The sequence below is a fragment of the Podarcis vaucheri genome, assembly GCF_965113315.1.
Source record: "Podarcis vaucheri genome assembly, chromosome: 18".
Taxonomy (NCBI): Eukaryota; Metazoa; Chordata; class Lepidosauria; order Squamata; family Lacertidae; genus Podarcis; species Podarcis vaucheri.
In genome coordinates, this window is record NC_138756.1 from 10,601,503 (window position 1) to 10,629,013 (window position 27,511).

The following is a 27,511-nucleotide window of genomic DNA, read 5'->3' on the forward strand; positions in this document are numbered from 1 at the left end:
CAACTCGGAGAAAGGGCTTCTTCGCCATACCAGTCCCCAAATTTCTTGGTGGTGGGTTCGGGCACCGACGCGGCTCCACGCGGTTCTTCCGCCCCCCTTCTGGCGACGCTGCCCGATTCCTCGGTTCGCCACCTGGGAGAACCAGCCGCCCCGCTGCCTTTACTCCTCTTCGGCCCTTTTCGGACGCCGCTAGGACTTATCACCGGAGAGGACCTGGGAAGGAAAGAGAGAGCGTGAAACGTCCGGTCGCTGCGAGGTTCGCTTCCGCCGACCTGGCTCGTCGGTGGGCTGCATCAAAATCGCGGAACCGTAGAATTTCAGCGTTGGGAGGCGAGGGTCATCTAGTCCAACCCCTGCAGCGGAACTCGAACTCGCGACCCAGGGTTAATTGTCTCATGCTCTGTTGATGGAGCCATCCCAGGGGGGTGACCATGATGGGAGGATTCAGGGAGGATTCCAACATTTAAAAACATGATCAAGTAGAGAAACAACTATCTGACTTTTAGAAGGAATCTGAAGGCAGATTTTCATGTTTGATGTCTTACTGTGGTTTTGTAATTTGCTGGAAGCTGCCCAGAGTGGATGGAGCAACTTAATAATAACATTAGTATTATTAGTATTAGTATTATTTTTGAAAATGATTTTTTATTAATTTTCAGATACAAAAAAATCCAATATATGCCACATTGTATCAATACCAAATTACCATTCCAATTAAAGTATCAAATCAATTAAAAAGCCAATTGCACATTTTTTTTGCCCAAGTGCAATACTTTACATTTCTCCCTGTTAAAGTTCATCTTGTTTGTTTTGGCCCAGTTCTCTAATCTGTCAAGGTCATTTTGAAGTGTCCTCCTGACCCCTCCCAGTTTGGTGTCATCTGCAAATTTGATCAGGATGCCCTTGAGTCCATCATCCAAGTCGTTGATAAAGATGTTGAATAAGACCGGGCCCAAGACAGAACCCTGTGGCACCCCACTAGTCACTCTTCTCCAGGATGAAGAGGAACCATTGATGAGCACCCTTTGGGTTCGTTGTTTATTTCCTTGACATCTGACGGGAGGGCGTTCCACAGGGCGGGCGCCACCACCGAGAAGGCCCTCTGCCTGGTTTCCCGTAACCTCGCTTCTCGCAGGGAGGGAACCGCCAGAAGGCCCTCGGAGCTGGACCTCCGTGTCCGGAATGAACAATGGGGGTGGAGACGCTCCTTCGGGTCTACTGGGCCGAGGCCGTTTAGTAATAAAAACCAGCTCATTAAAAACAATAAAATGCACCAAAGCATTTAGGGCCAGCAATTAAAACATAGCCAAACCTTCTCCCTCGGGAGGTAGTGAACGCTGCTTCCTTGCAGATTTTTAGGCAGAGCTTGTATGGCCATCTGTCTGGGATACTTTGACCAAGATTCTTGCCTTGCAGCGGGTTGGAATAGATGACCACTGGGGTCCCTTGCAACGCTACAATTTGAGCATCTGTTGGAAGCAAGCTCCGCGGCAGAAGTCACTAGTCCTCAACAGCTTTCACTGGAACAGCCCTGCTTGCAAAAGGCAGGTCACAGAGGAGCTTTTCCTTCCTCCTCGCTTGTTCGCCATCGGCACGAGCCGACTCGCCATAGGCGAGCGGCCGCTTTTGTTTCTTTTTAACAGCGCCAAATTCACAGCACGGATCCTTTCTCCGTGCTCAGGGGGGATGGACGGACAGGGGGTTGTTTTCCTTACCTACCTGGTTCCGTGTTTTGTGCGACTTCTGGAGCGAGACCCGCCACTGATCGTACATTTTGATACTCAGGCTTGCGCAACTTCCATGTTTGCGCATCCAGCCGAAAAACTGCTTCAGCTCCCGGCGCAATGTGTTGTTGTGCTCCCCGCTTTTGGGTTCGCAGACCCCCGGCGCCCGTCCTGAGAAGGTTGGGAGAGGGAGGGGAAAGAATTAGATAAATTGACTTTATTACCTGGGTTATGAAGGCGCCCTAAAGACATTAAAGCTTGCGATCTCGATCACACGCAGTCTGTAGTCCGCTGGCAGTAGGAGTACAATATGGGCATGTCTTTAAGTTAACACCTTACATTAAAAACCTGACAGTACCAAACTATCGGGTTAAACCACAGAGCCTAGGACTTGCCAATCAGAAGGTTGGCGGTTTGAATTCCTGCGACAGGTGAGCTTCCGTTGCTCGGTCCCTGCTCCTGCCAACCTAGCAATTCGAAAGCACACCAGCGCAAGTAGATAAATAGGTACCACTCCGGCGGGAAGGTAAACGGTGTTTCTGTGCGCTGCTCTGGTTCGCCAGAAGCGGCTTAGTCCTGCTGGCCACATGACCCGGAAACTGTACGCTGGCTCCCTCGGCCAATAATGCGAGATGAGCGCCACAACCCCAGAGTCGGCCATGACTGGACCTAATGGTCAGGGGTCCCTTTACCTATGTAAATGAAAATATTGAATGCTGTGGAACAGTGCTCATGTAATAATGTAGTCAAAGGAATTCTATAAAGATTGTCGCCCTAAAGATGTTAAAGCAAATCTCTTGCGATCCCAATCACACACAGTCTGTAGTCCGCTGGCAGTAGGAGTACAATATGGGCATGTCTTTAAGTTAACACCTTACATTACACCTTACATTAAAAAACTTACATCTTACATTAGAAACCTGACAGTACCAAACTATCGAAGGCTTTTCACCAAAGCCAGACTAAATGTCTTTCCCTCTGCAGTGTTGGATGGCAGGTTGAGAGGAGTTCCCTACCAGGACAGACTTTGCTCGTGTGCTCAAGACATCGACTCCATAAAACATATTTTGTTGCACTGTGCAAAATATGAGCAAGCCAGGGCTGAACTGATATTCCCCTTGCTGGTACCTTTCCCGGGAAATTCAGAGGCTCACTATGTTAGGTTCCTACTGGAAGACCGGACAGACACTAGAACATTAGCAGTGGCAAAGTTTTAATCGGTGGTTGCAAGAACCAATGATCCCTATATTGGACAAAATGCTTGTTTAACCTGGAGGTAGGCTGTCTGAATTGTGTATTGATTTGTAATGATTTGTTGGGTCTCTGGACCGTAATAAAGACTGATTGATTGATTGATTGATTGATAGATAAATTAACAGGAAGGATTCGAAACCTGCGGGACCAGAGATTCTTAGAAGACTGGAGTAAATATATGAACTGCCTGAAAAGTGATGATAACGAACAGATCGTGCTAGACGTTTTGTAAGGAGGGCTATTTGAAATATTGCAAGAAAGACTCTGAGAAGAATTGTTAGTTAACGATAATCAAGAGCAATAGAGAAATTAAGAAATGCAGAATAAGTGATGAAGAACGAAAAATCATCAGAGGTGTTGAGGGAAGTCTAAAATATTGTATAAGATAAGAAGTTACGTTATATGATTGTTGGAAATGCTATGTTAAAAAAACCAATAAAATTTATTTTTAAAAAGGAAGAGGGAGACGTGAGGAAGGCAGGAAGAAACTCGCCGGCATAGCTCAAGTTGAGAAAACGCGAGACTTCTGAATGTTAGGGTTGTGGGTTCGAGGCAAACGTCCGGGGCCGGATTTAGGTTTGATGAGGCCCTAAAAAGTCTGGTAACGTCTACTCTGAACCAGAAAGAGCCAGACACTCTCTCTTGTAGGGGAAATCTGCTCCTTCCCCCTTGATCATTTTGACTGCCCTTTCCTGGACCTTTTGCTTTCCCTGCCTTGAAGCGAAAATCAGGTGTCCCCTCCAGGAACCAGGAAAAGGAGAATGACATCATTTGCGAAGGTCTGGCCTGCGAAGGGTGTGAGCTTTTGGGGACGACTTCCGAGCTGGGAAATAATAACAAGACCTCCAGCCTGGCCCCAGGACAAAATATCCAGGTGCTGGGCATACGAGGAGGCTGGGATTTCTCCGGAGACGATTTCTCCCCATCCCCAAAGCCTGAGTTTGGCACAGGTCCGGTTCTCCGGACGCCTGCTCGGGTTTCTGGGGAGGGGGGAAGAGGCGGCCGCGGCTGGGGAAGACCCCCGAGTCCCCGAGTGAGGGGATCGCGGATGCAGCTGCGAGGACCAAGCCGCCGGGGTGAGGGACGGGGGACACGCACCGTTGCGAGGGGTCGAGGCGGCCGTAGGGTTGCTCCATTCGCTCCAGATACCGGCCTTCTTGGAACCATAGATGCCAAAGGGGTTGCAGCGCACCTGGACGAAGTAGACCGTGCCGGGTCTCAGCCCTGCAAGCCGGCAGGAGGTTTGGTTGCCCACATTGTCGACTACCTGCGGCGGGGGAGAAAGAGGCGTCGGAAAGGGGGCCTTTTGTCCAGGACGGAGCCGTGGCCAGCCTTACCCTGGAAATGTCGGGGGTTGAGGTCTAGGCACATCCCCTCCAACGTTTCTCCCCTGAAAACAGGGACGTCCTATTCCATCCCCTCCAACGTTTCTCCCCTGAAAACAGGGACGTCCTATTCCATCCCCTCCAACGTTTCTCCCCTGAAAAGAGGGACGTCCTATTCCATCCCCGCCAACGTTTCTCCCCTGGAAATAGGGACGTCCTATTCCATCCCCTCCAACGTTTCTCCCCTGAAAATAGGGACGTCCTATTCCATCCCCTCCAACGTTTCTCCCCTGAAAATAGGGACGTCCTATTCCATCCCCTCCAACGTTTCTCCCCTGGAAATAGGGACGTCCTATTCCATCCCCTCCAACGTTTCTCCCATGAAAAGCGGGACGTTCCGGGAGAAAATCAGAAACCGGGGTGGCTTCTCTAAATCAGGGGCGTCCCTGGAAATTTGGGATACTTGGTGGGCGTGCTTTTGCCCCCAAACATTTCGGGTCTAGCTGGCGCTGCCCGCCATGGGCTCTTCTCTCCGCACGTCACTGCCTCTGGCTCCGCCCCCTTCGGTTGACCCTCCCGTCGCCCCCCAAGGAGTTCCCGTGGGCGCCAGGCCCCCGCCGGCGGGCGAGACCCTCACCTTCCACTCGGTGCTGTCCTCTACACGGTACTGAATTTGGTACTTGGCTTGGAAGAGGAAGTCCTTCAGGGCCGGAGGGGCACTCCAGCGGACACTTAACTGGTCCTCGAGGTCGCCGACACGGTTGACGTGGACGTCTGAGGGCGGGTCGGTCGTGACTGTCGGGGGAGTACAACATGATTTACGTATAAGCTAAACAAGCTATAGTTTGGGGCCCCGCTCTCTTAGGGGGCTCCAGAAAAATTTTAAGAGAAAAAACCTGGATGTACATTTCCAAAATATAAGATAAAATCTAAATAAAATAAAGCCTACAGTGTTTTGTGTTGTGTAGTGAAATAGACTCGGAGTCGAGAGTGGATTTCATGCTCTTTATTCAGCTCGTAGTGGTGAGGAGGAATGTCTGCTTTATATACATTATTTACACAGTGGGCCCCACGTGATTGGCTAATTCCGGGATTCTCCTGTAGGCCAATCAGGTTGCGGATTCACTTCCACCTGGAGCTGGATTGGGTGGCTCTTGTGGACCAATCAGACTGCTGCATTCTATTGTTCTAGGACCAATCAGACTGCTGCATTCTGGATCCTATTGTTCTAGGACCAATCAGACTGCTGCATTCTGAATCCTCTTGTTCTAGGACCAATCAGACTGCTGCATTCTGAATCCTCTTGTTCTAGGACCAATCAGACTGCTGCATTCTGGATCCTATTGTTCTAGGACCAATCAGACTGCTGCATTCTGGATCCTATTGTTCTGGGACCAATCAGACTGCTGCATTTTGGACCCTATTCAACTCAGTACAGAACATGTAGGCTCCTGTGATGTACGTCAATGGTGGCCAAACTCCGCCCTCCAGCTGTTTTGGGACTACAATTCCCATCACCCCTGACCACTGGTCCTCTTAGCTAGGGATGATGGGAGTTGTAGTCCCAAAACAGCTGGAGGGCCAAGTTTGGCCATCACTGATGTAAGTCATGGGCCCCGCCTGCTCCCTAAAATATCACTGCTTTGCTCCTTTCTATATATAGGGTGCCTACATTCTGCATGGAAACAAATGCAAATGGCTTGAGATACCTACGAGGTCCATCAATGACCATATAGCGCATATTCAACACAAAAAACAGCGACAATTTGTTGTCGACAAAGGACAGCTGGGCATAGAGAGGGCCCCATTATCTTCAGGAGCTTAGGGCCTCGTCAAACCTAAATCTGATCCGGTTTCAGGTGCTTATATTGGTGACGCCATCAGACACAGGGACATTTTTATTTTTAATGCACAAACACTGGGAAAGAGGTCTCAAACTAGGGCTGCCATCTCTCAAAAATCCAAACACCGAAAACCCGGAAGTGAGTGTTCTGGTTTTTGAACGTTTTCCGGAAGCCAAACGTCCAATGCGGCTGTCGGCTATTGTTTCCGGGGCGCCTGCGCCAATCAGAAGCTGCGCCTCAGTTTCTGAACATTTTGGAAGTCAAACGGACTTCTGGAACGGATTAAGTTCGAGAACTTAGTTTGAGAACTTTCGTTTTGCTAATTTTTTTTGCGTTTTTGTTTTTGAGGCTTTTCCGGTGAACTTGTTTTTGTGACTGTGTGGAACCCAGTTGAGCTACTGATTGATTGATTGATTGATTGATTGTGTGACTGCGGAAATGGATAAAAGCCCCCCCTCCAAAAAATGACCATCATCAGAGCGAGTAAGAGAAAAAAAAATAATTTCAATTTTCATCCACCACAATACTGTCTTATTTATTTTATAGTACATTAATTATTACTTTCATTTTATGGATCAACGGTCTCGTTAGAGAGCAAAATTCACGTTAAATTGCTGTTTTAGGGGTTGTTTTTAAAAGCCAGGAACGGATTAATCCGTTCTGCATGACTTTCTATGGGTCTTGGTTTTGGAACGCTTTGTTTTTGGAACGGGCTTCCAGAACGGATTAAGTTTGAGAAGCAATGGACCGCTGTATTCTTGGAAAATGCGTGGACTGAATGGTTCGTCTCGCTGCGTTACCGTTAAGTTTCCATTGCGCAAAAAGTGCTCAGACGGTTCCGTTCCACCGTGTAAATATTTTCTTTCTTTTCTAATAAATGCAAATTCTTCCCCTCGAAAATAATAGTTCAATTTTGTTGCTCTTTTCAGTTTCGTTGTTCTGTACGGGGCAGTGACAATAAAGATATCGTATCGTATAATTGTTGCAGATGAAACCGAGAGATATCTCCAGAACAGACTTCTTTTTTGCCTTTTAAGGGAGTTAACCTTGCTACTCGCAGGCTTGGGACCTACACATCTCCCCCGCTTATGGGGCAGCCGTTACACATTGCAGCCCGCAGGCGACTCCCGGCGATCGCACGTGCAGGATCTGACCTCGGCGGGGGTCCAGGCACAAAGGGAAAGGGTTAAGGAGAAGCAGATGTCTGGAAGGAGCCAGAAAGGGAGAGCGAGATCCAGGAGAGAGAGAGAGCTCCTAATTAAATTAAGAGACCAATTCCGCTCACATACAATATATTTCCTGCTTCTCCTCTCCGGGACGCCCCAGACTTATCCCTGTTTCTCCCCCCCCCCCGCACGTTTCCTGGCTCTGCTAGTGAGGTCATCGCCTCCCCTCCGCGTGATGTCACAGGTGCCCAGCGGTGACATCACTGCACTGCGGAAGGCAGCGGAAGTGGGTTTTTTCCCCCTTCTCGTTTTTGTTCTTATTAAAGATTTTCTTGTTTTACAGAAGTGAGTGTAATGTTTCTCGTATTTTTTCCATGTAATATTTTTTGTTGAGACATTGGGGGTGGAGGGGGGGAAGATGGGGGGGTCGGGTGGCGATGTTTCTATTATGCTTAATGTATGTAGGGTTTGGTGTCAGTGTTGCTTGTGCTGTTCACTTGTGTTCCTTTGGTGGTGAGAGAGGTTGGAGTTGACTGTTCATTTGTGGTTGGCTGTGGTGATCTTTGTTTTCGTGTGTGAGTGGGGTGGGTGGGTGTTTTGGATCAAGTTAGCCATATTGATTTGTATGCTGTTGGTGGGTTATTGTAATTGTCTTGTTGGGCTGTGTATGTGATAAAGAGGAGCCATACCGGGGTAAAGGCGTCTTCTTCTGTTTGTCCCCGTGTCAGTTTCAGTTTACAGTGGTGCCCCGCAAGACGAATGCCTCGCAAGACGAAAAACCCGCTAGACGAAAGAGTTTTCCGTTTTGGAGGTGCTTCGCAAAACGAATTTCCTATGGGCTTGCTTCGCAAGACGACAATGTCTATCTATCTATCTATCTATCTATCATCTATCTATCATCTCTCTATCTATATCTATCTATCTATCATCTATCTATCTATCTATCTATCTATCTATCATCTCTCTCTCTCTCTCTCTCTTATCTATCTATCTATCTATCTATCTATCATCTATCATCTCTCTATCTATCATCTCTCTATCTATATCTATCTATCTCTCTATCTCTCTATCTATCATCTATCTATCTATCATCTATCTATCATCTATCTATCATCTATCTATCTATCTATCTATCTATCTATCTATCTATCTATCTATCTATCATCTATCTATCTATCTATCTATCTATCTATCTATCATCTATCTATCATCTATCTATCTATCTATCTATAAAAATATAAGTGGCAAAAACAAGCCACTGTCTGGGGAACAAAATAGTCCTCCTTTAAAAGAAAATTCTCTCTCTCCCTCTCTCTCTCTCTCTCTCTCTGCCTGTTCCTGATGGGGGAAAACACACATTTTTTATGTGCAGAAACTCACTAAGATGGTTTTCTGGGAACGAACGGCCAATAACCCGCAACAGAAGCACCGTCTCTGGAAGAAAGAACTCGCGGGACTTCCTTACCTACGTCCACAATGTCCAGCATGACCACGTCGGACGTGGATTCCCCCAGCCGGTTGGTGGCTACGACCCAAATCTCGTAGGGCGTGAAGAGGGCCAGATCCTTTGGGATGTGGCAGGTGTAGGGCCCAGCCGTGTGATATTCCCGGCAGACGTTGTCTCGCCCGTACCACCTAGAATGGAAGCGCCAGGATACCGTCGTCATGGGATGTGATACGGAAAGAGCAGCCGAGTACAACATTAAAGCAGATGGTGACAGCAGCCACGAAATTAAAAGATGCCTGCTCCTTGGGAGAAAAGCAATGACAAACCAAGACAGCATCTTAAAAAGCAGAGACATCACCTTGCCAACAAAGGTCCGTATAGTTAAAGCTCTGGTTTCCCCAGTAGTGATGTAAGGAAGTGAGAGCTGGACCATAAAGAAGGCTGATCGCCGAAGAATGGATGCTTTTGAGTTCTGGTGCTGGAGGAGACTCTGGAGAGTCCCATGGACTGCAAGAAGATCCAACCTCTCCATTCTGAAGGAAATCAGCCCTGAGTGCTCACTGGAAGGACAAATCCTGAAGCTGAGGCTCCAAGACCTTGGCCACCTCAGGAGAAGAGAAGACTCCCTGGAAAAGACCCTGATGTTGGGAAAGATGCAGGGCACAAGGAGAAGGGGACGACAGAGGACGAGATGGTGGGACAGTGTTCTCAAAGCGACCAACATGAGTTTGACCAAACTGCGGGAGGCAGTGGAAGACAGGAGGGCCTGGCGTGATCTGGTCCAGGGGGTCACGAAGAGGCGGACACGACTAAACGACTAAATAACAACAACAACATGGGACGTGGGTGGCGCTGTGGGTTAAACCACAGAGCCTAGGACTTGCCGATCAGAAGGTCGCCGGTTCGAATCCCTGTGCCAGGATGAGCTCCCGTTGCTCGGTCCCTGCTCCTGCCAACCTAGCAGTGCGAAAGCACGTCAAAGTGCAAGTAGATAAATAGGTACTGCTCTGGCGGGAAGGTAAACGGCGTTTCCGTGCGCTGCTCTGGTTCGCCAGAAGCGGCTTAGTCCTGCTGGCCACATGACCCGGAAGCTGTACGCCGGCTCCCTCGGCCAATAAAGCGAGATGAGCGCCACAACCCCAGAGTCAGCCACTACTGGACCTAATGGTCAGGGGTCCCTTTACCTTTACAACATGAAAAAGAGGAAATAAGCTGGGGCACTTCATAGATAGACTGCCTCTGAACCCAGAGGCTGCATTTAGCATCACATCCATTTTTATATGCATCCAGAATATTAATACCTGCAATGGACACAGCATGAAAGGAACATGGTTTGGGAGGGAAGAGGAAACAAGAAAGCTCAGACACTTCAGAGATAGACTGCCTCTGAACCCGAAGGCTGCATTTAGCATCCTGGCCAACCGACACGGATAGAGCGACTTGATTTATCTAACTATACCTGGATTTTGTCTCACCTGGAAGGAATCTGCACCCTGTCAGGCTTAAAGAGAGCTTCCAATCCTTTGCCAGGCTAAGCCGCCTCCTCCTCTCAGGACCTTACCTCAATTTGTACTTCAGGGTGTAATTGGTGTGAAGGTAAGTCTCTCCCTCTGTCCCAGGGGTCCACCTGCAGGTGAGGTCCTTTAGATTTTTGGACCAGCAGGAGATGTTCGTCGGTTTCTCTGGCGGCACTAGAGGATGAAAATATAGAATAATGGTGATGATGATGATATATTTATACCCCACCCATCTGGCGGTGTTTCCCCAGCCACTCTGGACGGCTCCCGATAGAATATTAAAATCACGATGAAACATCAAACACTTCCCTAAACAGGGCTGCCTTCAGATGTCTTCTAAAAGTCAGGTATCATTTCCTTGACATCTGCTGGGAGGGCGTTCCACAGGGCGGGTGCCACCACTGAGAAGGCCCTCTGCCTGGTTCCCTGTAACTTGGCTTCTCGCAGGGAGGGAACAGCCAGAAGGCCCTCGGAGCTGGACCTCAAGTGTCCGGGCTGGACGATGGGGGTGGAGACGCTCCTTCAGGTATACTGGGCCATTCAGGGCTTTCAAGGTCAGCACCAACACTTTTAATTGTGCTCAGAAACATCCTGGGAGCCAATGTAGGTCTTTCAGGACCAGTGTTATATGGTCTCGGCGGCCGCTCCCAGTCCCCTGTCTAGCTGCCGCATTCTGGATTAGTTGCAGTTTCCGGGTCACCTTCAAAGGCAGCCCCACGTAGAGCGCATGGCAGTAGTCCAAGCGGGAGATAACCAGAGCATGCACCACTCTGGCCAGACAGTCCGCGGGCAGGGAGGGTCTCATCCTGCATACCAGATGGAGCTGGCCTGGGCACAGAATTGACCTGCGCCTCCATGGACAGCTGTGAGTCCAAAATGACCCCCAGGCTGCACACCTGGTCCTTCGGGGGCACAGCCGCCCCATTCAGAACCAGGGAGATTCAAGTCATCAGAATGTGATGTTAACAGGGAAGCAAACATGCTCAGCTCTTGAAAAAGAGCAGCCCGTTTTTTTGGGGAAAACAGAAACTCTTCTCATGCTTGGCACCAGTGCAATGTTTAAACGATGCTCTCTGGGTAGCAACAATTTGGACCGGGGTGTTTGTGTGTCACTGCGGCAGGGTGGATGTAGGAGCAAAATCTTTCCCTTTTCCCAGCCGGCGGTTCCCATCTTTCTGAGAGGAGGATCTTAAAAATAGCTTGCGATAAAAATCTTACGAATATTGATTTGGACAAGTGCAATTTGCCAAAATAGTTTCCCCCTTCGCTTTTTCCCGGGGAAAGAGCCCTTGTTGGCTAACGATGGCAGGCCTTGCTGCGAAACTCCGGAGACCAGAAAGCATTTTTATTACCCAAAGGCCTGGGAAGAAACAGCCAGGGCGTGTTAGCGTGGGAAAAGGGGGCTGATGGGTCTGGCAAGGGGAGAAGTTGAATCTGGAGGTGGTTGTGTGATCATAGCGAGGCAGAAGGCAGAATCGGGATTCAAAATGGAGACTGGAGAACAAAATGAATTTCAACAGGGACAAACGTAAGGTTCTGCAATTAGGCAGGAAGAAGACAAATATAAAGATGAGGGGATGGACATGGGGAACTAGCAGTACATGGGGAAAGGATCTGGGGGGTCTTAGTGGACCACAAGCGGAACGTGAGTCCACAGTGTGATGCAGCAGCAAAAAAGGCAAATGCTATTCTTGGCTGCATCCACAGAAGTCTAGTGTCCAGATCAAGGGAAAGGTAAAGGGACCCCTGGCCATTAGGTCCAGTCGTGGCCGACTCTGGGGTTGCGGCGCTCATCTCGCTTTACTGGCCGAGGGAGCCGGTGTACAGCTTCTGAGTCATGTGGCCAGCAGGACTAAGCCGCTTCTGGCAAACCAGAGCAGGACACGGAAACACCGTTTACCTTCCCGCCAGAGAGGTACCTATTTATCTACTTGCACTTTGACGTGCTTTGAACTGCTAGGTGGGCAGGAGCAGGGACCGAGCAACGGGAGCTCACCCCGTCGTTGCGGGGATTCGAACCGCCAACCTTCTAATCGGCAAGCCCAAGAGGCTCGGTGGTTTGACCCACAGCGCGACCCACGTCCCTTTCCTCCAGGTCTAAAGGAAAGGGACCCCTGACCATTAGGTCCAGTCGTGGCCGACTGCGGTTCTGGTGCTCATCTCACTTTACTGGCCGAGGGAGCCGGCGTACAGCTTCCGGGTCGTGTGGCCAGCAGGACTAAGCCGCTTCTGGCGAACCAGAGCAGCACACGGAAACACCGTTTACCTTCCCGCCAGAGAGGTACCTATTTATCTACTTGCACTTTGAGGTGCTTTCGAACTGCTAGGTTGGCAGGAGCAGGGACCGAGCAACGGGAGCTCACCCTGTCATTGCGGGGATCAGAACCGCCGACCTTCTGGTTTAACCCACAGCGCAACCCATGTCCCAAATTTTGCAGAAACACAAGGAAAGGTTAGGGGTCCCCACAACCCCCACCCCATTTGCAAGCAGAGGGTCACAGACTCGGCCTTTGAAGATCCCGCCGGATGGTGAAACGGAATAGAGTTGCCTAGGAATGGGCAAGGCCAGCTGGCTGGCTATACTGCAAAATTTTGTTGCAGGAGAGGGGAGATTTTTTTATTTCAGACGTACATCCTACATAGAGACAGGATCCGGCCAAAATGCCTCCGCCTTCCTTGCTGTGGCAGACTAGGTTGTCCCCCGACTGCTGCTGCGATCCGTTCAGGTTAGAGATCGTGACGCCCAGGGTGTTGGCGCTGAGGACCTTGTATGTCTGCGCCGGGAGCCGCCGGCCGTTCAGAGTCCAGTAAAGGTCTTCGGCTCGCAGGCTCGAGTCGGCAGCAACCGAACAGTTGGCCGTGAGCGAGGAGCCGATACGGAGAGTCGGGTCTTGGGGGAGGATGACGGCTGGGTCTGCAAGGGAAAGGAGCAGAGAGAGAGAAAATTGGGAAAGGAAGAGATCAGGACCCGGTGCACAGCCTGGGGGTCATTTTGGACCCACAGCTATCCATGGAGGCGCACGTCAGTTCTGTGTCCAGGGCAGCTCCATCTGGGACGCAGAATGAGGCCCTTCCTGCCCGCAGACTGTCTCGCCAGAGTGGTGCATGCTCTGGTTATCTCCCGCTTGGACTACTGCCATGCGCTCTCCGTGGGGCTACCTTTGAAGGCGACCCGGAAACTACAACTAATCCAGAATGCGGCAGCCAGACTGGGAACTGGGAGTGGCCGCCGAGACCATATAACCCCGGTCCTGAAAGACCTACATTAGCTCCCAGGACATTTCCGAGCACAAATCAAAGTGTTGGTGCTGACCTTGAAAGCCCTAAACGGCCCAGTATACCTGAAGGAGCGTCTCCACCCCCATCGTCCAGCCCGGACACCTGGGTCCATCTCCCGAGGGCCTTCTGGCAGTTCCCTCCCTGCGAGTAGTGAGGTTACAGGGAACCAGGCAGAGGGCCTTCTCGGTGGTGGCGCCCTCCCTGTGGAACGCCCTCCCATCGGATGTCAAGGAAATAAACAACTATCTGACTTTTAGAAGACATCTCAAAGCAGCCCTGCTCAGGGGAGCTTTTAATGTTTGATCTTTTATCGTGTTTTTAATATTCTGCTGGGAAGCCCAGCCAGATGGGCAGGGTATAAATAATAAATTATTATTATTGCTCGGCTCCCAAGCCATATCCCAGGACATTCTCGGACGTACGGGGCGTCCCTCGCTTTGCCAATTGTTTCCATCGCTATTCTACCGTACGTATCTCTTTCATGAGATTTGTTCCTCGCCGGATTGCCAGAACGAAACGAGAACCTCGGAGCGGTTTACAAAGACAAGATCTCTTGACCGAAAGCTCAGGAGACGTCCTATTCCTGCGACTGCAATTTGTTCTTTAATTCTGGATTTCAGAAGGTCAGCCAGATGTTTTTTTAACATCTGCCGCTCTGGCAGATGCCGACAAACGCATCGGTTATATTTGCACTAGCCGCAAGGAAGATCGGGGCAACCTTTTTGGGGAATACAAGTGCCAAACCCCAGGATTAGGCTGACCAGAAGGGATGTTTTTTGAAATTCTGGACATTGTAAATTTGTCTTGGTTCAGTGCATGCAAAGCTTTCCGTTCCGTAGCTCCGTGATTTGTGCTTATATGGTCTCGCCATGGCCACTGGCTGCAAACAATTAAAAAAAACAACCACTGCTGGGATTGAAATTTTAAAATCTTGCAACCCACCTTGGGACCTGCTGGCGAAGGGTGAGTTATTTTGGAGCTAAAAGGGACCCTGAGGGTCATCTAGCCCAACCCCACAGAAATGCAGGAATCTTTTACCCAACTTGGGATTCGAACCCACGACCCCTGAGATGAAGAGTATCGTGCTCTACTGAATAAATGAATCAATACTCCTCCTCTTTTATTACGTTTATTATATGCACTTTAAATGTGCTTTAAATGTATGGTTTGGATTAATAAGAATAAATAAACAAATATAAGCAGTAATAATAAGAAGAAGAAGAATAAATTTTATTTATATCCCGCCCTACCCAGCCGAAGTCGGGCTCAGGGCGGCTAACAATAAAATAATACAACATTCTAAAATCCTTTCATTATAAAATTAAATCAAATCAAATAAATATTCCAAACCATACGTTGAAAGTAAGTTCTCCCCCCCCCTCTCTCACACACACATATATATGATTTTATAATTTACCTTTCGAAATATTTACTTAAACAACCTTAAATCAATGGCTTCCCTTCTTCATTTGCATATCATCCATCGCTGCATATTTTACATGAACTAAACAATTCAGTAATCCATTGTTATATCCATCAAAACTTATTTACGCTGCTGAGTTTATCATAATGCTCAATGAACACAATTTTCACCCATATATTCAATCAACATTTCCCACCCTTCTTTAAATGTGCTTTCCCAACATCAGGGTCTTTTCCAGGGAGTCTTCTCTTCTCAGGAGGTGGCCAAAGTCTTGGAGCCTCAGCTTCAGGATCTGTCCTTCCAGTGAGCACTCAGGGCTGATTTCCTTCCAGATGGAGAGGTTTGATTTTCTTGCAGTCCATGGGACTCTCAAGAGTCTCCTCCAGCACCATAATTCAAAAGCATCCATTCTTCGGCCATCAGCCTTCCTTATGGTCCAGCTCTCACTTCCATACATCACTACTGGGAAAACCATAGCTTGAACTATACGGACCTTTGTTGACAAGGTGGTGTCTCTACTTTTTAAGATGCTGTCTAGGTTTGTCATTGCTTTTCTCCCAAGAAGCAGGCGTCTTTTAATTTTGTGGCTACTGTCACCATCTGCAGTGATCATGGAGCCCAAGAAAGTAAAATCTCTCACTGCCTCCATTTCTTCCCCTTCTATTTGCCAGGAGGTGATGGGACCAGTGGCCATGATCTTCGTTTTTTTGATGTTGAGCTTCAGACCATATTTTGCACTCTCCTCTTTCACCCTCAGTAAAAGGTTCCTTAATTCCTCCTCACTTTCTGCCATCAAAGTTGTGTCATCTGCATATCTGAGGTTGTTGATATTTCCTCCGGCAATCTTAATACTTGGAAGCTCAAAAATGAGATCATAGTATCACCGAATTGTAGATTCGATAGGGACACCCAGGGTCATCTAGTCCAACCCTCTGCATCTTCAACTGAAGATCCCCCCCCCAGATTAAAAGTGGGGAACCTTTGACCCTCACGATGTTCCTGAGCTATCATCCTGCAAGTGTGGGCTCCAAGTTGTAGCCATCAACATCTGGAGGGTGCAAGGGGTTGGCGTCTCAGACTAGGACCTGGGAGAGACACGAGTTCGAATCCAGATCATGTGGGTGGCTTCGGCGGCTGGTCACTGCCTCCCAGCCCAACCTTCCTCGCAGCGTTGTTGTTGGGGGTTAAATGGGGGGAGAGAGCAACACACAGCCCACCTCAAACGCCAGGATGTAAACATACAGAGGTTTCTTTCGCTCTTGCGGGATGCCAGCTTCCACCGCCGCTCGGAGTCCGACAACATCTGGAGGGAAAGCGCTGATTCTTCTCTCCCCCTCCCACAAAAAAACCCCATGCCCTGATCCTTTGCAAGGCTAATTGATCCTTTGGTGGGAATACGGCCCGCAACATCTGGACCCACTCAGCGAAAGGGCAACCAAATATTGAGGTAATTGGTTCCGTCTGCGGAGAGCCAAGACGAATTCTGCTTAGTGTCCGTAGCAGCAGAGGGGGAAAGCCTCCTCCTTAGTTGTTCCGATTGTTCCATCCAGGTTAGTATTGTCCACACAGGCTGGCAGCAGACCCGTGAGGGTTTCAGGCAATGAGCAGCCTCTAGCCAACCCTGTCTGGGGACGGCAGGTTTGGAACCCGGGGCTTTCCACATACGCAGCAAAAGCTCTGCCCATGCAAAGCGGCGATTCTTCCCTTAAAAACAAAGCAATATTCCAATCCTCATGGGGTTGCCAGTTCCCCCCCCCCCCATGCATCCTCTTTTTCATGGGTAAAATGAGAGTCGTCATAGCAACCCACAGTTAAAACTTGGCCATTGGGTCCTCTTTTTTGCTGTATTCAAAATATGGCAAGCCTAGCATCACCTTGCCAACAAAAGTCCGTATAGTTCTGGTTTTCCCAGTAGTGATGTATGGAAGTGAGAGCTGGACCATCAAGAAGGCTGATGGCTGAAGAATGGATGCTTTTGAATTCTGGTGCTGGAGGAGACTCTTGAGAGTCCCATGGACTGCAACCTCTCCATTCTGAAGGAAATCAGCCCTGAGTGCTCACTGGAAGGACAGATCCTGAAGCTGAGGCTCCAAGACTTTGGCCACCTCGTGAGAAGAGAAGACTCCCTGGAAAAGACCCTGATGTTGGGAAAGATGGAGGGCGCAAGGAGAAGGGGAGGACGAGATAGTGGGATAGTGTTCTCGAAGCTACCAGCATGAGTTTGACCCAACTGCGGGAGGCAGTGGAAGACAGGAGGGCCTGGCGTGCTCTGGTCCAGGGGGTCACACAGACATGACTAAACGACTAAACAACAACAACAGAGTACAGGACGTCCCCAAAACACAGCAATTACCAAAGGATGTCAGGTCCGTCCGTCCCCGACGAAGAAGGGGAGGGATGGGGCAGGAAAACAGCGGAGGAGTCTACACAAATCTGCGACGCAGGCCAAAGTCTTTCCAGGATCTGTTTTCCGGAGGGATTTCGAGGCTGGCGGAGATGGAGAGCCCCTCTGCAGGGGGGACCCCCAATTTTCCATCCGTCGTTCTAAATTCTAGCAAACCCCCCCAGTGGTCCGGAGGACGCCTGCTGTTTTCCTCCCATAGCCTTCCTTCCCCCAGATGCAAGAACCTCCCCAAAACATGTGTTTTAAAAGGGAAAGGTGTGAAATTTTCACACTGGGAGAGGAAAATCTTGGAGCTGCGCTGGAGAGATTATGGGGAGTTTCAGTCCCACTATACCTGTGAAGGATTTTATCACTTTCTCCCTCTATTTTTATTTATTTTCTCCTACTGATCAGGTGTTAAGTTATGCCGGGAAGTGAAACCAGATTTCCAAGGTGTCGGAGACATTTATTCGCTTTTTCTTTTTTTGAATGGCTGGCTTTTACGGCACACCTCTCTCTCTCTCTCTCTCTCTCTCTCTCTCTCTCTCTCTTATTATTGGTACTTTTCAAAACAGCTGGAGGAGACCAGAATTGCAGCGATTGAAATTGCAAACTTTCCCTCCTCTATCCCTCCTATTATTATTATTATTATTATTATTATTATTATTATTATTATTACAATCCGGCTTTTCCCTCAGACCCAGGAGCCAAAGTCCGCTTGCACAAAGCAACACGGCACAGATAAAACGCAAAAAGCTAAAAACATGTGCGAGATCGTCGCTGGCAAGTAATCAAACGATAACGGAATCCGAGCAATATCGCAAAAAAATCTGTTCATGCGCTACCAACAGTGCCACCCCAGCCTTAATAATCATAACAATAATACTGCCAATGATATAATATAATAAAAATATTGGCATCCGTCGGGAGACAACGGACCGCACCTTTAGGAGTGAGGTCAAGCTGCTAAATAAAAATCGAATAATATGGAAGCTTTCTAGATTTATTTTCTTCTTGCTTTTCCGGACAGAAAGGGATGCGCGAGCAAATTAACATATCTTGCTCCTCCCACTTTCACCTCTGGCCCCGCCCACCAATAACACGCGGCCCCCTGGGCTAGGCCCCCTAAAATAAGCAGAGAGGGCTAACTTACAGTAAGCCTGTTCCTTTCAATGGGTCTACTCTGAGTAGGGCCGCCGTACGCCCAGAATTTCCTGGGATTCGGCAACCGAAAGTTGCGACATGTGAAATTTTCGGCAGCCATTTAAAATTGCTCAAAAACTGGGGGGGGGTTGAGGGGGGAAGCTCAAGAATTTTGACACACCCACCCACATAAAAAATGGTCAATAACTTTTGTGTCTGGATTTTAACTTCCTGAAATATGGCAACTCTGAGTATAACTGGGCTGGATTGAGGGACCGAGAATTCGCAACGTTAAAAAATTGCAAGTGTTAAGAACAGGAAACGGGGAGTGTTTAATGTCATTTTTCAAACAAAAATCTCTCAGAAGCTGCACCAGAGGCAACAGCTAAGAATATTATTATTATTATTATTATTATTATTATTATTCCTGCCTATTTTCCTGCTGGGATTCAAGGCGGCTTACAGACCAAAATAAGATCCCCCAAAACCAGTGGTTTAAAACATTGACGGGCTTAAAACTATACGCATCTATAAAATCTTCCAAGTTCCAAAAGCTTTCCTCGCCACATATATTTAAACCTGCGTTTATTTGAACGGAAACGTCCGCTAATCCCGGGACGTTTATAGTTCTATAAAACATGACGGACATCCCTTTTATTATTTCGGCTTTTATTGCCCCGGACTAGTCCTTTAGAAGGGGGGAAAGCAGCCAGATTCTGAACCAACAAATACATGTTTCGGGGAAAATATTCTTATTTTATTATCTATGAGCTTGGCGGATAGAAGGAAGGAAGACAGATTGCAGCCGGCTTGCCAGTCCAATCCAAGTAATTTTATTGTGCTAGCCAAGAGAATGAACGGACTGCTTGCGTTTTTTAAGCGTGCATTTTAAGTATTGATCTGACGCACTTATTGATTTAAAATCTCATGCATCACCTAGATGCGAACCTGCAAAATACAGTGGTGCCTTGGTTCTCAAACGCCTTGGTTACCAAACACCAAAAACCCAGAAGTGAGTGTTCCGGTTTTCGACCGTTTTTCAGAAGCCGAACATCCGATGCGGTTGTCAGGTATTGTTTCCGGGTCGCCTGCGCCAATCAGAATCTGCGCCTCAGTTTCCGAACGTTTTGGAAGTCAAACGGACTTCTGGAACGGATTAAGTTTGAGAACCAAGGTATTTGGCTCTTGGGGTTTTGCTATTCATTTTGCGTTTTCATTTCGGAGGCATTTTCGGTTCGTTTGTTTTTGCGACTGCATGGAACCCAGTTTAGCTGATTTGACTGACTTGACTAACCCTAACCGCTGTGGGTTAAACCACAGAGCCTAGGACTTGCCGATCAGAAGGTCGGCGGTTCGAATCCCCGCAATGACGGGGTGAGCTCCCGTTGCTCAGTCCCTGCTCCTGCCAACCTAGCAGTTCGAAAGCACACCAGTGCAAGTAGATAAATAGGTACCGCTCCGGCGGAAGTTAATCGGTGTTTCCGTGCGCTGCTCTGGTTTGCCAGAAGCGGCTTAGTTAGCTAGGGGGATTCGAGGTAGTCATCTAACAATGATAACAAAATTGGGGTTTTAATAGTTAGGATAAATGCTTGTTTGTTTTTTATATTGTAATGTTTTGTTGTTGTTATGTTTGTTATAAATTTGGAAAAAATAATATATTTTTTTGAAAAGAAATAAAATGGAATAAGGTCTCCTTCCGAGACTTGGCTCCTGAGAAACATGAGAAAAGTGTCCGTTCCCAAATTGCAGTTCCGCAGATCTGACCCCAGGGATCGCACGACGGCCAGACAAGGTCTGCCATGTCCGACTCGACCGGGGAGTTAATCCAGCCTTCGTGATCTCGGTTAAGTCGGAGGATTTCCAGGCGTTCGGCGGTCAATTCCTAGAATGTGGGATTTAAGGGGGCAAGGGGTCACTATTTGGAGGGGGGTTTCCCCTAACGTTCGACGTCTCCATTTCCCTGGCAAAACGGCAGCGTCGCAGAAACCTAATCCCGACGGAAGCTCGTTTGGACGTCTCGCTAATTGAAGTCAGGAGGGGGAAGGCCGGCCGAAGACAACGAGGTTATGGCCTCGGAGAGAGAGCTTACAAGACGTTCTGCATTTTGCAATTTGGGAGCGGAGACCCAAATTAACCTCTGGAACTCCCCGCCTCATGATAACAGGATTCATCTCTATGCTGTTTTTTGACACCTCACTTGAAACATTTCCATTGTTTGCTAGCCTCTTGTTATATCAACCTTCTTGCTTTTTCAAGGTGGTAATTTTATTGTCCTGGCCTAGAGAAAAGGCATATTATTATTATTATTATTATTATTATTATTATTATTAAACTTGATGCACGTTTTAATCTTTTTCTTAGTCTGTTGTTATTTCAGCTTTCCGGAAGCTATAAATTATTGATTTCCCTAGGGGTTATTATTACTATTAATTGATTGATTGATTAAATTTGATGCAAGTTTAAATCTGTTTCTTAGTCTGTCGTTATTTCAGCTTTCTGGAAGCCATAAATTATTGATTTTTCATAGGGGTTATTATTACTATTATTATTATTTGTATACCGCCCTTCATCCACAGATCTCACCAACTAAAATTACAATAAAAGCCCCCACAAAATACATCCTGGATACATTCCACACATGAGGAGCCACCACACAAAAGGCCCTGTCTTTTCCAGCTCTTTCAGCTAAGAATCTGGAGACGACAGGGATTGAAACCGGCGTTTTCTGTGTGCAAAACAGGCCTTCCTCCACCTGCTTCAAGGCCTTAAAAATAAGGATTCTAGTCCTCATGGTTCTGGATAAACAGGAACATTGTTGTTGTTGAGTCGTTTAGTCGTGTCCGACTCTTCGTGACCCCCTGGACCAGAGCATGCCAGGCCCTCCTGTCTTCCACTGCCTCCCCCAGTTTGGGCAAACTCATGCTGGTCTCTTCGAGAACACTGTCCCACCATCTCGTCCTCCGTCGTCCCCTTCTCCTTGTGCCCTCCATCTTTCCCAACATCAGGGTCTTTTCCAGGGAGTCTTCCCTTCTCCTGAGGTGGCCAAAGTCTTGGAGCCTCAGCTTCAGGATCTGTCCTTCCAGTGAGCACTCAGGGCTGATTTCCTTCCAAATGGAGAGGTTTGATCTTCTTGCAGTCCATGGGACTCTCAAGAGTCTCCTCCAGCACCAGAATTCAAAAGCATCCATTCTTCGGCCATCAGCCTTCTTTATGGTCCAGCTCTCACTTCCATACATCACTACTGGGAACATAGGTACTGCTTATACCAAGACACACCTGCAGCTTAGTATTGCCTGCAGTGGCTGGTAGCATCATGCAAAAAAGACCTGGAGACTGAACCCAGGACGTTTCCGAGCACAATTCAAAGTGTTGGTGCTGACCTTTAAAGCCCTAAACAGCCTCAGTCCAGTATATCTGAAGGAGCGTCTCCACCCCCATCGTTCTATCCGGACACTGAGGTCCAGCACCGAGGGCCTTCTGGCGGTTCCCTCACTGCGAGAAGCCAAGTTACAGGGAACCAGGCAGAGGGCCTTCTCAGTAGTGGCACCCGCCCTGTGGAACGCCCTCCCATCAGATGTCAAAGCGATAAACAACTACCTGACATTCAGAAGACATCTGAAGGCAGCCCTGTTCAGGGAAGTTTTTAATATGTGACATTTTAGTGTATTTTTCATCTTTGTTGGAAGCTGCCCAGAGTGGCTGGGGAAACCCAGCCAGATGGACGGGGTACAAATAATAAATAATAATAATAATAATAATAATAATAATAATCTCCTTCTTTGGAGGTCTTTAAGCAGAGGCTTGACAACCATATGTCAGGAGTGCTCTGATGGTGTTTCCTGCTTGGCAGGGGGTTGGACTCGATGGCCCTTGTGGTCTCTTCCAACTCTAGGATTCTGTGATTCTGTAATAATAATAATAATAATAATAATAATAATAATAATAATAATAATAATAATAATTCTGCAGGCCAAGCAGGGGTCGGCCCCCTTGCCCTTCCTTTGAAACAAACTAAGTCTCCAGTCCTCAAGGGAATAAACGCTTTCGAACGGAGGCCTTTCCCCGGCCCTACCTGAAGTCGCCAGAAATCCCACCTCGTGCCTTCTGCATGCCAAACAAGTGTCCTCCCACTTGCCCTTCCTTCAAAACAAGCCAAGTCTCCAGTCCTCAAGGGAATAAATACTTTCAAACACAGGCCTTTTCCCGGCCCGACCTGAAGTCGCCAGGGATGGAACCTGGGGTCTTCTACATGCCAAGCAACTGTCCACCCTCTTGCCCTTCCTTCAAAGTGAACCAAGTCTCCAGTCCTCAAGGGAATAAGCGCTTTCGAACGGAGGCCTTTCCCGGCCCGACCTGAAGTCGCCAGAGATCGAACCTCAGGCCTTCTACATGCCAAACAGGGCCTCTCCCCCCCCCAGGGGGTCAAGGAAGGGAGCCTTTTCACCGAAATCCCCCAGAGAGGGGCCAGCTGCGGACGGACACAGGTGTAGCTCTGTCCCGGCACTGTCTCGGTGTTCGGTTTCATTCCAGATCCCCGCTTTGTACGTGTGCAAAAACTGTGTTTCCCCCCCAAACAAGCTTCTCAGCTGTGTGTTTTTGTGTTGCGACTGTCCCACCAGCCACAAGGAGTTTTTATTGGCCTGCGCTGGCCCATCGCACCCTTTTTTCCCTGGGGTGTGTGTGTGTGTGGTTAAAACCCCACCAAACTCCTTGGACAAACCTCTCACCCCGAAGAGGAAATCTAAACTTCCTGTATCAGGAGTGGAGCATTTCTGTGCTTACCAAAGAGAATCGCCTCCTGTCTTTTCGGAGCGGGACGGACGAGAGATCCGTTCCAAGAACGAAAGCTAAATTTTGCGTTTACAACCCTCAAGGGTCTGGTGTGTGTGTGTGTGTGTGTGTGTGTGTGTGTGTGTGTGTAAAATCCACTTTCTCCTTTTCTGCGAGCTGGAGAAGGTTCGGAGGACCGAAACACCAAATTTCGACGGCCGGGAAAGTCCTCCTTGCAGAAATTTAATAGGGCCATCCAGCCAACTAAGGCCTTTTTTTAAAAAAAAACAATGGGAGAAAGAATTAAAATAAAGCTTTTAAGGCTTTTCAAGCAACCCCCGTTTGGAGAGATTTCTGGCAAAGACCCGAGTGATTTGGCAACGGGCCACAGTTGGAGGATGAGAGTTAGGCCACCCTCACGACTTCCTAACATTAATTATTGGGATTAAAAAGAGGAATTCGCTGTTGAGAATTTACTTTGATGAAGATTTCTCATTGTTCCTAAGACAAAGGAGCAGGGTGGTTTTGTGTGTGTGTGAGGATACGGGACAGATTTGCCCTTGTTTTTGGCGTGTAGGAATATCTCGCCATTTCCAACTTTGCAAGGTTTACACATTCTTCATTTTCATTCCCAAACTTCCATTTTCCTCTATTGTTTCCCGGTGATCATAAACTCCAATCAACGCAGGGAAGAGAGCTGGCCTTCTCTTAGGAAAAAATAAATATATATACTACTGTAAATCATGTACGCCAATGACCCCCCCAAACAAACAAACAAACAATAACTATATATGTTTCATGGACAGCAAAGAGCGGACGGAGATTCTCCACTACTTTGAACCTAGGGGATCCAGCAGATTATCTCGCATCCTCCGCTATGCAGTGAGAAGACTGATTCTCTCACATTACCAGAAAATTATATTATTATTCTGGAAGCAAAGAATTGCCCCCTCTCTGGGGGAATTGCCCTACAGAAAGTTGAGATGTGTGGATTGCTATTATTATTATTATTATTATTATTATGAGGTGCAGAGTATATATTTTTAAACAGGACATTTTTTGCTACAAAGTTTGGCCCCAGGGATCTGCGAGGTTTGACGAAAGGTCTCTCTATAAGAACGCAACGCTGAAAATAAAAGTGTTTCAGGTATAAGAACGATAAATCCAGAGTGAAGCAGCAGTTTGCTGCCCCTAGAGATCTGTTTGGGGGATTATATGAGAGATACAGAAAGCAAGAGATCTCAGTCCTGTGGGGCTTTGAATTCTTTGGCGGGTGCGTAGATTTTGGCGGGTGCGTAGATTTCTTATACTCTAAGGCTTCTGGAGGGTGTACGGTAAATTGCAGGGTAGGATTGGCCCAGGATTTAATGTGCATTAGTCATTATCGCTTTGGGAAGTTCTGGGTTTTGGAGAGGGAATTGTTCTCTTCTGACGGACTGCAGTAAAATTAGGACTGGTTAACCATTTTGATCCGGCCTCAAAAGTTGATGCCAATTTTCCACCTTTCATTCCAAGTTCCTGCCCCCCTCCCAGAAAAAATATTGTTTTTTGGGGGGTACTGTTATATGGATTTTTTAAACATGCATATACAGGAATAAAGAACAGGTCCTGGGACAGACGTGCCTTTTGCAGGGGTTTTGTGACTGGCAGAAACTATATCTAGAAAGGTTACACGAAGGAATTTTATTCTTACCGGAAAAGGGGAGAGAGAAAATGAATCGCAAAGCGGAAGGCGATTGCTTAAAAACAGCAGGTTTAAGGAAAAAAGAAGAACATTCGCTATTTCTGGGTTGTAACGAGGCTGGGTTGGGTTTCAGGTTTTTAGATACTCTTTCCCCCAACCCAAAAATAATCAGGGAGAGAAATTTATCTCCAATACATGAGGACCGAGGTCATTATTCAGGACATGCAACAGGTTTGATTCTGAGGTTTGGGGAACCAGCTTGCAGGTCCCTATCCTGACACTTTCTGGCGTGTGAAAAACAGTTTTCTTCACCTGGTTTAAAAAGAGGGACGGCTTAACTCCACTCCCTTTGTTGTCTGGCTTTGATACAGACACACACAATTTTTGGTGCTATTCTTTCTCCCTTCTCCTCCTCTCCCAAGGGTTAAAAATAATAAATAAAACAATTCGTGTGTGTGTGTACACAAACACACACAAAACCCCTGGCCTGTTTGGCCACCCACAGCCTACACAGCTAAATTAAGGAAGATCTCACTTTCCTTTCCTCTTAACGCAAGTGAATTTCCTGACGAGGAGGACAAAGACGCAAAGGAGAGGGGGGGGGTGTCTTTCAATATGCCCCTCTCCCGACCGGTTTTTCCAACCACTGGCATGCTTAGGTTTATTTATTTTTTAATGCGTTTTTTTGGGAAGGGGGTGGGCAGCGTGGGGAGAGAGGATTCCGAGCTGGTAAATAAAAAAATAAACAACCCAAACCAGAAAGCAAACTCTGTTGGAATAGCGGAGATGTGGAGTCTTTGGAGGTGAAGATCAAATTCAAGCATTGAGGGGGTTTGCGGAAGAGATGGGGAAGGTGGTCCTCGATTTGGCAGACCCCCTCCCCACACTGAAACACCCCCCTTTTTTCCTAAATCAATGCCCTCCCAACCTCAAAAACGCACGCCTAGGTTTGCCACGCGCAGTTACCCTGAAAGGTGGTTTATAATTTTTGAGAGAGGGAGTGAAGAAGGAGGAGGAGGAGGAATAAGGAGAGAGGGAGGGAGATTCGGAGCCGGGGTGGGGAAGGAATTAATCCCTAGGCGTTTTAAAGGAGAGACAAGGAGAAGATCTTTAAAAATTGCGCTTTCTCTCTCACGCAGAGAGAAAATCACTGCGCTTCGAAACTCCCGGTGGCGCTTTCCCTTCCAATCTCTTATTTATGGGACTTTTTGCCTGGCACGGCTTAGATTCATCCCTCCAGCCCCCCACGACCAAAAATAATAATCAATTTTCTTGTTAAAAACAGGTATTATAAGGGCAGATATTAGCCTTTTTCACCTTCCCAAGCTGAACTACGCAGTGCCCCTCTTAAATAAAAATAAGGACACACATTCCCAAAGAAGACCGTTGGGCATCTATTTGTTTCTTAAGTGGAAGAGGCTGCTTCTTTTTAAAAAGTATTTAAATAGCCACGGTTTCCTGTGCCCCCGCTCCGCAAAGAAAAGAAAAATAAACGCGCCCATCACCGTCGCCTCCGGGCGCCCAACTTCTTAATTCCCCCATCTATTGCAATTCCGGCTGCGCCAGGCGCCCATCTGCCCACCAGGAATAAAATAAACGAATAGATATATAGATTAGAAATTACGCAGGAGAGATTCCGGAGGGATGTACTCACACATCAGGGAATCCACTCGGAAGAGAATCCACAGGCACAGAACAAATACTTTGCTCATGATGCAGAACATTTAAAAAAACCCTATATATAAAAAATGAAATGGGGAGGAGGAAAACTAGTCCTTTCTCTTATTCTTCCCTGAGAGTTGCTTCTTAGAAAAAAAAAAAGCGCAGCTAGATAGATAAGGGTTTTTTTTTTCCTGCCCCCAAAGCTTTTTTCCTCCAAAAAAAGAGGAGAAAATTAAGGAGTGACAAACAGGAGATTTCCTAAGCAAGTCTGAACAGTTCAACTTGACAAGTTCCTTAATGCGCTTTTTACACCCCGCCCATCCACGCCCCTCTGGGCTTTTTATTATTTTTTTGGGTGGCGGGGAGAGTCAATGAAGTTGAAATTAGCAAGTCCTTTTCTGAAATGGACCTGCAAGGCGAGAGAGACCCTCCTGGAGACGCGTCCCATCTTTTTGCAAAGAGGGGCGTCTCTCTCTCCCAAAATCTCCCCACCCTAAACCCCTTTTTCTCCTCCCGCAAAAAAACCACCTCTTCTTTTTTTTTTTAATCCTGGCTGTTGCTCAATCAGCAAGCTGAGAAGATCATTTCTGACTCAGGGCAATAAATACCTACTCAACTCCCCCCCCCGCCCCGCCCTAATCCTTTTGGCTCATCTGTTGAAAACTGCTTTCTTTTGTAAGGAAAATCATTTCTTTCTTGGGGAGCTGGGGGAGAAATCTCGAAAGGGGAAAAAGGTCTTTCTCTCTCTCGTGCGCAAACACCCCCGTGGTGTTCTCCGCGCAGTGGCTGAGGTGAGTAATACTGGAGGGGGGGCGCAGTCCAGTCTTGCAACCCACTGAAACCCCCTCTGACCTCAGCAAGACAGAGGAACCGGACGCCTGGGTTTATTC

The 27,511-nt window shown here is 47.8% G+C and overlaps 1 protein-coding gene across 2 annotated transcripts; it reads right to left on the reverse strand.

The window, feature by feature from the left end:
- Positions 1–51: 51 nt before the first annotated feature.
- CRLF1 (cytokine receptor like factor 1) lies at positions 52–27,104 on the reverse strand. Of its 2 annotated transcripts, none has more exons than XM_082206582.1 (8): positions 26,614–27,104; positions 12,910–13,191; positions 10,322–10,451; positions 8,779–8,948; positions 4,941–5,098; positions 4,077–4,245; positions 1,716–1,895; positions 52–213 (listed from the first exon to the last, which is right to left on the reverse strand). In XM_082206582.1, exons 1-8 carry the CDS (start codon positions 26,681–26,683, stop codon positions 200–202), a joined length of 1,173 nt encoding a protein of 390 aa, XP_082062708.1. In that variant the 5' UTR covers positions 26,684–27,104; the 3' UTR covers positions 52–199. The 2 variants fall into 2 exon arrangements, with proteins under 2 accessions (XP_082062708.1, XP_082062707.1); XM_082206581.1 differs by having other exon boundaries at positions 1,720–1,895; positions 26,614–27,102.
- Positions 27,105–27,511: the final 407 nt, after the last annotated feature.

What these genes read in the sequence shown, in the direction of transcription:
- CRLF1 (XM_082206581.1), bottom strand. Translation starts at nt 26,683, where the DNA reads ATGTTCTGCATCATGAGCAAAGTATTTGTTCTGTGCCTGTGGATTCTC. An exon ending in ATCCTGTCTCTATGTAGGAT is followed by an intron (nt 10,452 to 12,909) that starts GTACGTCTGAAA and finishes TTCATCCTCTAG; the next exon opens with TGCCGCCAGAGAAACCGACG. An exon ending in GCTGGACATTGTGGACGTAG is followed by an intron (nt 5,099 to 8,778) that starts GTAAGGAAGTCC and finishes CTCCCCCGACAG; the next exon opens with TCACGACCGACCCGCCCTCA.